The sequence below is a fragment of the Varanus komodoensis genome, unplaced genomic scaffold (assembly GCF_004798865.1).
Source record: "Varanus komodoensis strain SLA01 unplaced genomic scaffold, ASM479886v1 scaffold1, whole genome shotgun sequence".
NCBI classification, from domain to species: Eukaryota; Metazoa; Chordata; class Lepidosauria; order Squamata; family Varanidae; genus Varanus; species Varanus komodoensis.
In genome coordinates, this window is record NW_025335268.1 from 4,844,916 (window position 1) to 4,861,299 (window position 16,384).

The 16,384-nt window shown below is 39.5% G+C and overlaps 1 protein-coding gene across 1 annotated transcript in view; it reads right to left on the reverse strand.

Annotated features, from left to right (window-relative positions):
* EPRS1 (glutamyl-prolyl-tRNA synthetase 1) overlaps nucleotides 1-15,580 on the reverse strand; it is a 49,922-nt gene extending 34,342 nt beyond the window's left edge. The window contains exons 1-9 of the mRNA XM_044449887.1: nucleotides 15,429-15,580; nucleotides 12,598-12,682; nucleotides 7,885-7,984; nucleotides 7,314-7,470; nucleotides 6,093-6,238; nucleotides 5,098-5,192; nucleotides 4,818-4,944; nucleotides 3,259-3,451; nucleotides 1,568-1,739 (exon numbers count right to left, since the gene is read on the reverse strand). Coding sequence (XP_044305822.1) covers nucleotides 1,568-1,739; nucleotides 3,259-3,451; nucleotides 4,818-4,944; nucleotides 5,098-5,192; nucleotides 6,093-6,238; nucleotides 7,314-7,470; nucleotides 7,885-7,984; nucleotides 12,598-12,682; nucleotides 15,429-15,471 — 1,118 coding nt within the window. The 5' untranslated portion in view covers nucleotides 15,472-15,580. The remainder of the gene's footprint in view (nucleotides 1-1,567; nucleotides 1,740-3,258; nucleotides 3,452-4,817; nucleotides 4,945-5,097; nucleotides 5,193-6,092; nucleotides 6,239-7,313; nucleotides 7,471-7,884; nucleotides 7,985-12,597; nucleotides 12,683-15,428) is intronic.
* Nucleotides 15,581-16,384: the final 804 nt, after the last annotated feature.

Sequence of the window (16,384 nt, forward strand, 5' to 3'; positions counted from 1 at the left end):
CAGCTCACTCAGTTCCTGGCTGAAGATAAACGCTGGGAAGGGGAGCACTTTTGGGAGAAAATGGGTGGAGGGAAGAAGCGCTAAGCTCCTTGCCAGCCCGCTCGTTCTCTATGGAAAGGGACCCCCCCAACACATGCACTAGAGTTATGATGGAAACACAGAATCAGGGGAAACTCTTGTAATATCTAACTCTGCCTAAAGTTTTTACTTGAATGAAACTACTGTGCCATGACAGCAGGCTGCTGTGGATCTGACCTCAGACAAAGCACAACTAAAACTAATAGTAGTTTCAATTCACTCTGAAGTGTTTACGTACAGGGCCAAAATTATGAAATGTATTCAGTGCCTCTTCTCTAAATTTATCACACAGTGAAGCAGTGAGTTAAGCCAACAATCAACTGAAATAATCTGTCATTAAATAGACTTCATCCAATGTATATGCACTAAAAGCAGGGATCCATTTAGCCAATTACCTTTAAAGGACATATAATCAATGCTTGTAGCCAGAGCATCAACATGGCAATAATAGGAAAGGGGTAGGAGGGAGATAAGCACTCATTTAACTAAACAGAAAATGTAAGAAACATGAAGCAAAAAACTTTTTCTGCAGTGCTCAACTGCTTATGAAGTGAACAACTGAATTATCAGAGTCTGAGTCCAAGTACATGCAGAATCGCCTGTTAGGTCACATACGCATGCCCTTCCTTTGTAGTGGGTGGAAATATAGGAGCCTGATGCTCCACTGCTACAAATCTTACTGAACTGGTCCTCAAGATGTAATCCTATGCATGTTTAAACAATAAAAAGTCGCAGAACTCCTTGCATTATCCAGTCAGCTATACGGGCTGGAAAATGCTAGGAGTTGTAGACTTATTTGTGTCTAAAGTTGTAGGACCAAGTCACTTCATGCATTCCATTTCTATACCATCCAATTGCCAAAGCTCTCTGAGTGGTTAAAAACAATTTATACAGTATGGTAAAATACAAAAATACAAGAAAACAGCCTAGCATTTCAATGCAAAATTCAAAACCATAGGGGATAAAAAACCTGAGCCACTACAACAAATTCAAGCATTTGTCTCCTGGAGCAGTACCTCCCAAACTACAGCTCTGGCTTTACTTTAAGGCCTCTGGAGATGGAGAGCAGGTGTAATGGCTCACCTCTGAATCAAGAGAATCTCTCCCCAAAGCAGTTCAGTAAAATTTGTAGCTGTGGCTGGCTAGGAAATGTTGGGAGTTTTAAGGCATTTTCCTATTTAAACATGCATCAGATTGTGCCCTTAGTGAATTAACATTTGTGTTGATTCAACAGCAGTGAATCAACCATTAAGATTTGGTATCAGTTGATAATAACGTACATACACATAAATACCTATTTGCAGAGCAGATTCATACACTACTAGGGTAAGGGCTGAGTAAGTAGGGATCCAGCCCATAGTTTCTACAAATGTTTCCGGAAACTAATTTCCTGAAAACTCTGGGCTGGGGCCCTACTTATCTAAGCGAAACCAAAGTAGAAACCAATGTAAAAAATTTAAGGAAAGGTATTCCTAAGCATAACACATACTTGTACTTATTTCCAGTACGTGGATGTGGTTGGTTTTTGCAACGATAAAGGGTTGGATCCCTCATACATCCATTATTGCTACTCATGTCAATCTTTGCTCGTAGACAGCACGTCTGCCCATATTCTGTTCCCTTTTTCATTTCTTCCCACATCTGCATGTTCTTCTCAACAGCTATTAAAATTGCAAACATTTAGTTCAGATTTTAACAACCCAGTTCAGATACCATGATACATTATTTACCACATGTCAAAATAATCCAAATTAGGAATAGATGGAAATCTAACAAAATTATTGCCAAAGTAAATGCTAGAATTGTTAACTAAAGAGCTGCTATTCCTTCCATGCAAATTGTAAGGCCTCTTCCTGTGATTTTGTGGCTGGCCTTTTTCCCCAATGGACTTTGGCAAGTCTGTCAGGAATAGCTAAGCATTTTATGTGAGGCAATTAACCTGATCCTGTATGGTGGAGTACTGAAATTAACGTATCCGTAGTCAGTGCTTTTTTTGTAAAAAAAAGGTGCCGGAACTCACATCGCCGGCAGTAAGCGCGTGACCACAGGCAGGCACTATGTTAATGATGTTTGCTGCTGATCTGCTACGATTCAAAATCACTTCGTAAAATCCATTGGGGAAAAAGGTGCCAGAACGCCGTTCCGGTGCGTTCTATGACAAAAAAAGCCCTGTCAGTAGTCCTACCAATTTGTTCTTTTATAACACTGTCAAAACATGACTGTGCTAAAACATCAAGTGTCAGCTTTCTACCCTTTACCTTTTGTTGTTGTTGCCATTTGATAAAAGAAAAATGCTTAGAGTGACAAAGTCACACAGAAAGCCGCATAGGAATAGCTGGACCTTGACACACCAAACAAAGGTCCTAAAAAAGGCATGAAGCTAGGTTCAATTCAGATCATCTTAAGTCTTATTTTAAAGCCAAGATTCTAAGCTTTACCTTCCAGAACACAGAATGAAAATCCATTGAGGGAAAGCTTTGCTATGGGTTTTTAAAGTCAGTTGGCCAAACCACTTTTATGCAGGGTTGTATTTTTATACCCTCAGGCACTTTCTCCTGGGATTATAAAGAAGCAATGCCTGTTGGGCACTATTTTTTAGAGGGAATGAGCATCAATGGAACATGGAGACAACACCAAATTAAAATGCCAACCATCATATAAGGGACAGATTAAGAAGCTTCATATTTTTGCAGTCTTTGCATAGTTTTGCATAGTTTTGGATATCTTTGCTTGACAAATACATATATAGTTATATGAAGCAACCTTATACTTCATCAGATCATTGGTCAACCAACCTCCTATTGTCTATCCTGACTGACAGATTCTTGCCGGGCAGCACTCTGCCATCTCTGCAATCCAAGATTATTTTAACTGCAGAAGTTGCAGACTAACCAGGAGCCTTCCACATGTAAAGCATTTGCCTTGTTCAATACAGCTCAAGATCCTTTTCAGTGGGCTCTTGATTGATTCCTTAAGAATGAACTTGCCACTACTTGGTATTACCAAGGGATGAGAACTTAGGCAATAATACACAATGAGTTACTGAGGCCATTTTTAATCACACTCACAGCAGCTGAAGGGTTCTGCATGCTCTGAAATTGTATATTGATGAAGCAATTACTACATTTCAGAGAAATTACATTATACAAAAGGAGATGAAACCTAGATAAAGCTTCTTACAGTTGTTTCTGTGCTTGGACTCTATTCTCTGCTCTCGTTCCATTTTCATTTGTTCCGCTGGCGTGTCATCTACGTAAGCCTTCCCTTCCTGAATGAGCTTCTCAGCATATCTCATTATGGTTTCAAAATGATCAGAAGTGTATGTCAATTGGTCTGGTTTAATGTGCAGCATTGCAACATCTTCCAAAATAACCTGCAAATATAATTTTTAAGGATCAAACTGACATCATCCTCTACTAGCATTAAGTCCTATTACTTACAGAAGTCTGTTCTTTATTTTCTCATCTCAAAGCATTCCTCAAATGCTTCCTTGGGGAGTAGAAGCCTTCACTGATATCTTGGTATATCATCATCAATTGGGAGAGGGGGGACTTTAAATTCTCTACAACCATGGTTCAAAACATAGTTCTCACCTATATCAAATTTCTTTTGTTTTTCAAACTCTTCATCAGATAAAACACAATAAGAGCATTCTATTCTTTGTCTAAATCAAATCTAAATCTCTGTGCAAGTGCAAAACAATGCAGCTAAATGAGGAAAGAAGAGGGATGTATTCAAGAAATGCAACTTTCAGTTTCTTTGAGAACTTGCAACATAGAGTGAAACCTAACAAAAATGGAAATGTTATTCACCCAAAAGAATGCTAAAACTGCCATATAGTTCTTAGAGAATTTTCAATAAAGGAAACCCAAGCAAGCAAAATACAGAAATTGTACTCCAAGCTATGTCGGGAAGTAGTAAAGCCCAAGACATCCTGCATGATGTAGGAAGCAGTACTAGGTTGAGAGAGTCAGCAAGGAATGTATCTCCTATCAATGTAACCATTTAATTTTTTTAAAAAATAAGGAAGGTCAGCTTCACACAGGATCAGGCTGTATAACAGGCTGTTATTTCTTACTGTGGATTGAAAGTAACATAAATCTATAAGAAGTCTTTTTATGTGTTATTCACCAGCACTTCTTTTCAGCCCACCTCACCACAGCAATATCTGAAGGGCCGAATCTGTTTGTTTGTTTGTTTGTTTGTTTAAAGATTTTCTATCCCACCCTTCACAATGTCTCAGGGCTGTATAGAAAAAATGCAAGAAGCGAATCCACATGAGCAAGGTGAATCACCAATGTTCTTTTTTATCTATCTGCAGGAATGGGCAGGATAGACTAGGTGGGAAGGATTTGCCCATTTAACCCAATTTCCACTGCCTCTGGGCATGTTCTAAAGGCACAGGATGCAACAACACTGCTAAAGTTAAACAGGGCTGCCTGTTGACTAAAAAGTGACAGGCAACTTTAATCCTGAGCTAGAATTTCGTTTGTTCTTCTGCTATATACAAGTCAGAGCTCTTGAAACTAGTAATTCTCAAGGTTATTTAAATGCTCCATGACCATTGTTAAAATTCAGCAAAATCATGTGTGAATGCCATGCAAAATAATGAAATCCTCTGTATTTTCTCCCTCTCTCCAATTAAAATAACTATATAAAAATTAAGCAACTGGAACCATAGTGAGATATCTAGATAATTAATTGTACAGTAACATTACAAATGACTGAGTTTCAGATACCTTTTCAAAGTCTTCTTTTTCTTTTTCAGGATTTGTATCATCAAACCTCATGATCAGTTTACCCTTGAAGTTGACCTGATAGTGCTGATTCAATAGAGCAGCTTTTGCATGACCAATATGCAAGTATCTAGGAAAAAGAACAAGCTTCAAATTTACAAACTCTGTTTTTTATTTAATTCTCCTGCATTTATTGCAAAAGCAGTATCTTTTAATCCCATTAGCTTTCATTTTGTGAAAGGAATCTGGGTTTTAAAGTCCTTAACAGAATATGTCAACTTACCCACTTGCTTCAGGAGGAAATCTAACAATGACCTTTCCCATCTCCGCACCAGGGAGCTCAACAAATTTTCCAACATCTTGCTTCTTTTCTTCAGTCTTAAAAATAAATAAATGACATTATTAATGCATGCACTAATAAGAGAATTCAGAATGATATAGTCTGAGAAATGATTAACAGCTGTGCTATGCAACAATTATTTGAGATTTGTTGTGTTAACCTCCACCCAAATAACAGTGTCTTAAGCAATGGTATTATCTTTATGTTAACAAGCAATTCAATTAAGTTGAAACAGGACAAGGCCAATAACCTTGGCTCTCCTATATCAATAAAATCCATGTATCTAACTACTCAGTTCAAAACTGAACAGGTTTGTTTCTTTAAATCCATTTTTAACTACACTTTGACAACTTGCATTGTACATAAAAACAACAGCTGCTGATTCATTTGGAAAAGGTCCATAGTAGCATAACATCCTCTATAAGACCAACTAAAAAGTCACAAAACTATCAGCTAGGTTTTAATTTCTCCCATTATTAACTTATATATTCCCACTTATTTGTTTTGGAACTATGCAAACAATGTTTGCCGATTCAGATTCAGCTCAGTTAGGCACCAGATCATTGCAACCTTTTTTTGCTCAGCACTTTGTAGATAACACAGAAACACAGAAATGGAGCGAGTCAAGAGGTGCCTCCTGTGCCATCTAGTCTGATCCCCGGCTCCAGCCGGCTCCGCTCATGACATGCCCGCCATGCGCATGTCCAGCCTATCTTTGAACACCCTCACCAATGGGGCCTCAACGACCTCTCGTGGAAGCCCATTCCCTTGGGGTCCTAACTGTCAGGAAGTGCTTCCTGGCATCTAAATGCAACCTTGGTTCCCTGAGCTTTGCTCCATTGGAGCACGTCCTGCCTTCAGTTATATTTCATCTTCTTTAGATGTCAGACTTTTTGGCAAAATTTCAGCCAGAAATTCCTAATCAGCAATAAGCTTACCACTTTAGCCTTTGGAACAGGGCCTCCCACAGTCCACCTGGAACCTACTGACTGAAAAACACATTGGGCTTCAAGAAAATTGTACCAGCGTTTCACATGAACTGGACAATTACTCTGAAGTAACTGTTCTTGCCAGGTATTGTTGCCTGTTGGGAAAAGATGTATTAAAAACTAGGAAACAGCCTGATATTACATATTACTAACTTTATTTATACAAAAATAAAGCAGAATATTTACAGATTATGAAACATGCATTTGCGAAATCACTGCTATTATAACACAATTTTAGTTTTTGATTTTATTGAATGATGGAAGAGCATGGTGATAATTACTCAAACTATAAGTCTATACTATTTAAAGAAGGAAAAATGAGATCTTTCACTGATAAAAATGGTGATGGCACAATGCAAAAAGCTGTTTCATCATAGTTTGTCTGTAGATTTAATGGATCTGTGAATTTAAGAGGTTGTAGAAAACATTTTTGCCCTGTAAATGGAAGGAATTTGTGTTCAAAAAGGGGCAGTTATATTTCTGGAAGAGGTCCTTCCATGTTCTGAACAGCCTGAAAATGATGGATAAAATTCAACATATTGTAGCATTTTATTTATACAAAATGTGATGTTATTTATTTACAGATATTTACACCCTGCTCTTCAACCCTAAAAGTACTTTGAGGAAGAGTAATAATTAAAACAAACAATGTTAAACAATCTGATAAAAGCAGTAAATTGAAAGAACAATACATGCTGCAGCATAGCACATCCCTCATGTGAAACAGGAGCATCAGCCACACCATGGTATAGAAGTGTGGTGGTGGTGGTAAGTAGAATTTGATGCTCCTGATAAGGCAGCAATCCTATAGCCTAGACATCGAATGAGCCATAGGGCATTTCAGATTCCCAGGTCAGGGTTGAAAACAGGGCTCTGAATTTGGAATCAGACCTCCAATCCCTCCTCTTCCTAGTGCAGAAAATCCATCTAGCATCTAGGGTGAGGCACAGGCAAGGCTCACCATAAGTGACTAAGTTTGGCAGCTTATGGGATCACAATAGGACTCTGATCTAAATTTACTTAAAGACAAAATAAGTAGAGAATTCCATGGATTTTAATACATGAGGCATCATCACTTATATAAATTTACAACACCACAAGATACAATGAAAACATGAATGAGCATTGATCAAGACATAACACATTTTAGCAGTTTACTACATTCTTCACCTTTTAGTGCTGCCCAGACACTGAAATCTGCAAGGCTCAAAGTGTTTCCAACCAAGTAGGTTCTCAGAGAAAGGGAGTTATTGAGCTCTTGAAGTGCTAGAGCAAACTTGGTAGGATCTGACAGCTTTGTGGTGCTGAACTCCATCCAATGGTCAATCTTTGGAAAAGGAGAAAATTATACCATTCAAATAATAGCTAACAACTTACAAAAAAGCATTAATTATAAGCAACAAAAAGGCATTACACAGCTCTTATAGAAATATTAATTACTAGAAGATGAATTAATTAAGTACACATCAGCGGATGATATTCTGCAACATTTAAGGGATTGATCAAATAGGGTCTGATGTACACTGCAATTCCAGGGCAGTGTACGTCAGACCAGTCACACAATGAAGCCAGCTGCCTTAGGTGGTGGGCTGTCCATCACTGGATATATTCAGAGAAAGATGGACAACAATCTGTGAGTTTAAACTGGGATTCCTGCACTGAGCAGAGAGTAGGACATGGCAGTTTAAATGGCCTTTCCAACTTCATGAGTCAATATCAAATATACAAGACTGTTTCTCACCTCAGTGTGCTCCAGCAAATTAGATCCATATAATCCAGAAGATGTGGCAATTCTGGCCAGATAGCGAGCTATGGAATTCACATCCGTGAATGCAACTTGGCTATTGAAGAAAGATGAAAAATGTGTTTATCGATACTTGGACTATAACTGCATTAGAATGGATTATAAAAATAGCCTAGCAAGTTATTTCCAGAAGAATTAATGGGCTTACTACCAGAAGAACACACATAACTTTATCTGAACCTTATAATTTGCTACACTGCAATAATCTTTATTACCCAGGGAAGGAAAATGCTAAGAAAAGTTTAACAAGTTTGAATAAGTTATGCAACCATGTATAAGTTAACCATGCATAACCATGAATAAGTTATGCAAAAAAAGAATAAAGTGTATTCACTTGTGAATACTGGTTTTTTAAAAACTGACATTTATGTCTCAAATATGTGAGTTATTATAAGCAATGAGTAGATCTAGATAAGCAACCAGATGAAATTGTTGACTGTCAGACTGGCATTCAAATACTGCAAATGCAGTAAGATGTTCCATCCACTGAATAGTAACTGGTGGCTATTTATCCTTCCAAGCTCTTTGCAACTATTAGGGCTCTCAGTGCCACTTCTTCTGTCCAATGTTGACAAAATTAAAATGTACTTCCTAATTGTTTTACATGTTTTCGAGACGTCAAGAGCAACATTGTCAGGAGGCCAGATTGTCTCACTAAGCTGGTCTCTTAGCAGTATCACTCAGGGCAGAACGGTCAAAGCAGAGACACCAAACTAAGATGCTCCCATCCTCTTCAGGAGTAATGGTGGCAACAGCAGAAGAGAATGGATCTTTCTAATGACGATGAGGGCAGAGAAACTTCTGAAGGGCAGCTACTGGGCAGCAGTGGTAGATGAATGTGATACTGGCAGAGAATCTTCTGCAAACAATGACAGTGATGCTTATGCTAACTCTGGCTAGTACTGTGTAGCATGGCAATGGTACTGAAGGAGGCAATGGTAAACCACTTCTGATTACTGCGTGCCTTGAAAAAGTTATGATGAAATAGTTCAAAATGAAATGAGAGAAAGTACCAGAAGATGAGACTCCCAGGTCAGAAGGCAGTCAGCTACTGGGGAAAAGCAAAGGACAAGTACAAATAGCACTGCCACTAATGACACAGCTAATCAAAGCCGAAAGGAAATGTAGTAGCTGACATTCAGAGAGGCGAAATGCAAGCCCAATGCTGCACAACACATACAATTGGAAGATGTAACATGAGAAGTTTGAATCAAGGCAAACTAGAAACCATAAAGAAAGAAATGGAATGGCTAAATAATGCAGTACTCAGTGTGAAGAAACTAAAATGTACTGAAACTAAACTAAAATGTACTGAAAATGAACATTTTCTGTCAGACAAACAGAAAGAGTTTTACTCTGGAAATGACAAACTCAGAGGAAACTGTGTGGTTCTAATACTGTGGCAAGACATGGCACAGGCAGCAGGGGGCTATCTGCAAAGTCTGAACAAAATCACAATTCTGAACAAAATCATCATTCAACTATGCTCCAACAGAAGCTGAAGAAGAAATCAAACATTTTACATAACATTCAAGAGGAAACCATAACATACCAAAACAAGACATGCTGATCATCATAAATGACTGGAACACAGAAATAGGAAACAAACCAGAATCAAACTTCGTGGAAGAATTTGGTCTAAGGATCAGAAACGAAGCAAGAAAATGACTGATACAGTTCTGTGAAGCCAACCATCTTTTATTGTAAATACATACTTTAGGCAAGAGATAAGAAGGATGTACACACGGATATCACCAAATGGCCAATACAGAAATCAAACAGGTTATGTAACTAGAATCAAAAGATGGAGAAGCTGTATTCTTGCTGCCAAAACAACAGCAGGAACAGATTGTGGTAGTAACCATGAACTCTCAATATTAAAGCCTACAGCAAATTTGAAAAAATCACTAACGGAAGCAGAGTGCCAAAATACAACTTAAATAACAGTCCTGAAAAAGTCCACATAAAGAATAGATTCCATTCTTGAACTCAACTGACAGGGAACCAGAAGAACTATGGAGTGAAACCAGAGACATTATTAAGGAAGAGGTCAAACAATTCCTGTAGCAAAGGGAAAGAGAAAGCCTAGATGGGTTTGGAAGAAACACAATTGTTAAGGACAGAAGAGAGGCAGAAGGTGACCAAAATAGGATCAGAATCCCGAATGCAACTTTTCAGTGACTGCCACATAGAAACAAAACGAACTATTATACTGGCCAGTGGGAAAAAAAATAGAAGAAATTATCAAAAGAGAAAACCAAGTGAGCTCTTCCAGCAGATTCAAGAAATGAAAGAGAAATTCAAACTTAGATTAAGAATGTTGAAAGACAAACAGTAAATACACTCCCTAACCAGGATATAATAAAGAAAAAGTGGAAGAGATATATTGAAACACTATACAGAAGAGATAAGACGATGACAGACTCCTTCAGAAATGCATCCTATGAGGAACAAACTGCAATATTAGAAAGTGAAGTGAAAGCTGCTCTGAAAGCACTTGAAAGGAATAAATCATCTAGAGTAGGTACTCTAGGAAGGCTGGATTTCGCCTCATCTACCCGCTTTACAGCAAGAACAGCATTTACTAATTTTGTTGTTCAGTGAAAGGCTAAGCTATGCCTTAGTGAAAAGCACTGTTGTTGCACAAGGTGGGGCACCAATGTCTGCCCAACCCTCCCCTCACTGCAGCATTCTATGATATCCCATTTTGTTCCAAAAGGACACTAAACTTTAGAAAGGGCTTTTCAGAAGGGATGGGGTGGGGGATTAAATAAGCAGTAGGGCACCAGCGAAAAAACAGGTGCCCTGAATTGCAAGAATGGAAGTAACTTCCACTAAGGCCCAACCACAATTAGATACAATCCTAGGCATTTGTATCAATAAGAAAACAAATGGGCTAGATTCTTATTTTAACTTAAAAACATGTTCAGATCCAGAATTCATGAAAAATGAATCTGAAATATATGAAGCCAAACCAAATTTATAGATTAATTTCTTCAGGCCAATAGAAGTTATTTACTAGGAATGCAAGTAAAATTGGATATTTCTCAGCGAATGCTCCTTAATCACCGTTTTAAGAGCTGTGCTGCTATAGAAATTCAATGTAAAAATTTGTTACAGAGCTGGATAAAATAAAGGTAAAAATAACATTGAAGGGCAAACTGATTGCTCAAGAATATACTGCAATACTGCAAAGTATTGCAAGGACAGGCTGTGATCGAGCACAGTGGCTGCCTGGTTACCTCTATGCATGAACAGTCGAGCTTGGTACTGAGTGAATTGTTGAGTAAAAATTCACCCAGTAAGAATTACTATTTAATTAGTATTTAATAGCAACAAATTGGTAGCGGTGGAACAGTCTCAGACACCATATGTCAAACTACAATGCTGACTGACAAGAAAAAACATTAATACATTTGCAACATATGCACAACATTTTGTCTACACTTGAAAGGAATTCTCAGGGCCGCATATCTTGGAAAACAATTCTTAATAAATTTTCCTACATGTTAAATATTAGCTACATCTATGTGTCAGTCACAAATGTAATAAATGAAATCACAAATCTATCTGGTTGTTTCATCACCCAAAACTCACAACTTGTCAATAACTCCAACAATTTCTTATACTTCTACATAGGAATCATAACCTACTTTTCATCCAAAGTGTACCTGTCCTGACATGTGTTAACTTTACCAATCTAAAGATCTGTAACATGATTTCATAATAAAAAAGATAAAAGCATCAATACAGCATGCTTCCTTTTAGCCTACAATCTGTTCAGATGGTTCAACTCCTGCAAGTAAGTGACTACTAGAGCAGAAGAGGGCCAGTCACATGGAGCTGGAAATTCTAGTCAGTACTCAACATCATGGTACCACTTCCCAATTCTTCCTTAAGAACCACCAGAGAATAGGACAGGTGAGACAGAAAAGGAATGACTCAGTGGATGTGCAACGCAAGACACAGCTGCCAACATCAGGAACACGGCAGCCACAGACGTCCTGATTCCTAAATTCCTACACAATAAAATTCATGTCGCTCTACCAGGTTTCACAGCAAGTTCTACATAGCTCAATGGTCCAAAGAAATAGAGAACCTATAAAGAAGCTACATCAGACCACTGCAAAAATCAATTCAATCCTTATGCTTCATGAATAGAAATTAATTTTGCCAAAATGTCTTAAAATGTATAATCAAGGGCCTTTACAGGAAAGGCAGTATTAAAAATGAATCAAATCTACAAATGAAAGTATCAAAGTAATTTTGGAGTGCAGATGAAAGAAATGAACAAACAAAAGTCAACAAATACAATGCTTAAGGGTGCAACTCTATTGTCCCTGAAATAATACCCTAGATATATAGTATTTTTCAGATTCCCTGTCCTCAAGCCATAGACAGTATTATGACTTCTTTCCTCCTGCTCTGCTAGCAGTAGTCTGGCTTGCCAGTGGAATCATAAAAACCTCCAAGATCAAAGGATTCCATCTAGTGAGTGTCAACCAAACAGAGCTGTACCCTAACTAGTTATTCATTCTACATAACATCATTAAGTCAGAATTATTCTTCCTTCTGCTCTCCTCTTGCCAGGATCAATATTATATCAACTGACTTTTAAAAGTAATGATGGCAGACATATAAGGCACTTACTCAGATACCCGTAGGATGGTCTCTTTGCCTTCTTCAACTGAAATTTTAACATGATTCTTCACATGTTCTGCAGTCAGCAAGGCTCCTAATAGATGAAATATTTCATACTGATAGTGTAAAAGATAACCAAACTCACAACAGTTTTACTATGAAATGTAGACCAATACACGCAGGGGAAAAAAATCAGTTCAATCCTACATGAATTTGTTGGCATCTGCTTCCTGGAAGCAATTAGTGCTCAGGAGGGAGACTAAAACCTACAATAAAACCTGCCATGACCTCAGCAAAAATTTGCTGTAAACCCACTGCCTAGCACTACTGTAAAATTCATAGTACTGCGCTAAAACCATGATCCAGCTAAATCTTAACCATCTTTAAATCCCACTGATTTCAATGGAAGAGTTATGCCTAAATCAAGGTGGACCTAAAAGGTGATTCACTTTGCCTGGATCATGTCCTAAAACCTAAATCAACAACTTCCAAAGGGTCTGTTTAACCAAGACATAAATTTATTGAAATTATTAAAACTACAAAATGTACTTATACTTATAATGTTAAAGATTGTATAAAACAGATTTCAAACTAATGTTTTACATGTGACTGATTTCCAATCAACATAAATGGAGGGTTTAACTAAATAATTATGATCTATGTTTTTTTAAAGGTTTGACAGCACAATGAGTAGTTCTGGTAGACTACTATTACTACTGACTAGGAGGAACAACAACTTAGTTGTTAAGCTAAACAGATGCTAGTTAAATTTAAACCATAATGAATATGAATTAGTTTTAGGAACAAGTTAGATTAGCAAGACAGCTCACTAAATAAAACTGCTTATGAGTCTTCCGTATAAATATCAGTATCCTCTTCATGATTATGTAATATTAACTTATTCTATAGCATTCTTTTCAAAAGGTGCAATATTTCCAAGGCAAACCTGAGATAAAACCTTTCCATCTTGACTGCATATTCGAGTCCTCAGAAGTCCAAATCTACATGTATCTACATCTAGTATCTAACACCAATCCTATTCATGTCTATCCCAAACTAAGCTCCATTGAACTCAGTAGGGCTTACTACTAAGTAGATATATAAGTACCATGCCATAAGGTACTAAGATAACATGAAAGCACAAAAGAAAAAGTTTATACTATGACAGGAGCAGAATTTGACAGCCGATTAAATCGCAATGTGGAAACAAAGTTCCTACAAAATCATTCTCACATGCACATATATGTGAGCAATATATGTGAGCCAAAAAGATGTGGCTATTTCTGCATATACTCATGTCTATCTGAATTCAGCTCATAATGTCCTATTATGAGAATCCACTCAATTGTTCTAAGCATCATTCATGATCATTATTTTTATAGTTTGCAGCAATTTTGAGGAAATACTTATGGTATACAAAACTGCAAGTTCAACCTTTTCAGTGACCGAAGTGTTACTGTTGGCAAATTTAGATTACTTATTTCAGTCTACAACAGAGTTGTTTTTGGAGACAGGATGACAAGCTATAAGTACTATAGAAATCCCATGACTGGGCATAAATCCTCCTGAGCTACACCCTACCTACTATGCCTAAATGCAGTCCCAATTCAGTAAGGGCATCTGTATGGATGGAATTTCCTAAAAAGGAACTCATTGTGTCATGTAAAATAAAAATTTAAATCTATGCTGCTCATTTAAACTTTTAAAACTTCCCTCAAACTGTACATTATTTAGATTTTTCTCACATTGAGGGAACCCTTCCCCAGATTCCTCACCTGCTCAACTTACTCTGCTTCATGACATTTACGCATCATATCCTTACAATGTGTAGTTGCAGATGTGAGATGGCCTACAATATAATCCTATGCCTGTCTACTCAGAACACCAACTGAGTTCAATGGGACTTACAAGTAAGTGCATCATGGATAGGTACACAAACAGAAAATTTCTATGCTAAAAGACAAAGAATCCACTAATTTAAAGCTTTCATTAACATGGCTATCCTCAGCAACTTAAAAGGGATACATCAGGTTAAATGCCAAAAAACCAGGCCTGAAATCCTGAGATCCGCTTTAAAATGCAAACCTATCTATAGAGAAAACAGATGAAGGAAAATGGAAAAAGGGTGCTTTATCCATTTAGAACCTATTGCCTAAGTCCTGGGGAGAGACAAGTGTGTGTCTAAGTGAAAATGACTGTATGTAGAGGCACACATAGCCATTCCAGTCTGTCCGCCCTTTCTGCTCAACCCTGACTTGTAATTGAGCAAGGTGATTAAATGGTGTTAAGAGATCACTAATCCAAAACTACAGACAGGGCATGGCAGAGCCTTGCGGCCTACGTACACCTCCAGTGGTCAACCGCTGCGCCTGGCATCAGCCGTGCCACGTGTCAACCCCTTTCAGCCTGCAGCCGCCCCCACCCCACAACACACCCTCTTCCTTGCCCACCTGCCCTCCCGATGCCACGTGTGTCTCTGCGTACCCGTGTCTCTTTCCCTGTCTGCCCTGCTGCGGCTTCCACAGCCCTTCCTCGGCCTCCTTCCACCAACCCTTGTGTCCGTCGGCCCTTGGCCCAGCCGCGACCTCCCAGACCCCGAAACTCCTTGGGAGGAGCGTGAGACGCGATTTTCGCCCTCGCAGCCCCGCTCAAAATAGCTCCCTAGGCTGGCAGTGGAGAGGAATGAATGGGCGGCCGGGCGCTTTACGCGCACGCAGCCTGATGCAACATGGCAGCAACACGCCCCGCTTCCCTGGGGCGGGAAGGACGACAAGGCAGGGATGTCGAGCGGCCCCAGTCGGCGGGAAGGGAAGCCCGAAAGGGAAGCAGGCCGTCCTTACCGAGAGGGAGGTCTCCCGGGTTCACCGTCAGGCTCAGCGCCATTCCGGCTGGAGCGAGAGCGGCAGCGGCAGTCGGAAGGATGGGGCGGGAAGGCTGCGCGGAACCACCGGCGACGAGTCACTGCGAGGCGGAGCACCGGCCTCCTCCCCTTGCCCGGCCGGGCCCGGCTCTGCCTTGGCGCCGCCTCCGCCTCGCCTCCGCCTCCTCCGGCTCGGTCACAAGGCTTGGCACTGACTGCGCCAGCGCGTCGTCCTTCCAGCAGCCAAGCGACACCGCTCCTCAGCCTCGATCCCTGCGGACACTTAGACGGCTCCAAAGGCCCGCAGCTCCCTCTTCATGGTGACTTGAACCTGGACACCCCAAGTCCAACAAACTGCCTGCGGCCTCTCAAAAACACCTCTTTCTGTCCTCTAGAGTGGTAGCCCAAGCTCTGATGGTGTTGGTCTATGACTCTGATCATCCTCAGCCAGTATTGCTGATGATCAGGAATGATGGGAACCCTCTGCTGATACCGGAGAGTTCAGGCTTGGGATGGTTCAAGACATTTTTCTGCCTGAGGTGGGGAATAGTATAGTCCCCATCCCACTCTGCTACTGCATTCGTGAAAGATTAGAGGGCACAAGGCAGGCTCTAGTTCTTGGCTGCCACCTGAGGCAGCCACCTCGCTTTGCAAAATAATAGGGTTAGGCCTGGCTGAGAACCATCAGTTTAGTTGTATGACCATCTACATTTTTTTTAAAGCCTGCAGTTCCCTTCATCACACCAGCCAGAGCCAATGGAGTAATAGGCCAAAGCATCTATAGGGCTACTCGTTGCCCCCATCTGCAATTTAACATGAGGATCATCACTTCATACATCATACATGTTTCTAACTACACTTAAAACTGCACTACGTATGTGACAAACACAGTTTTTTAAGCTTGTATCCAAGAAGTACAGTGCTTTACTTCTTGGT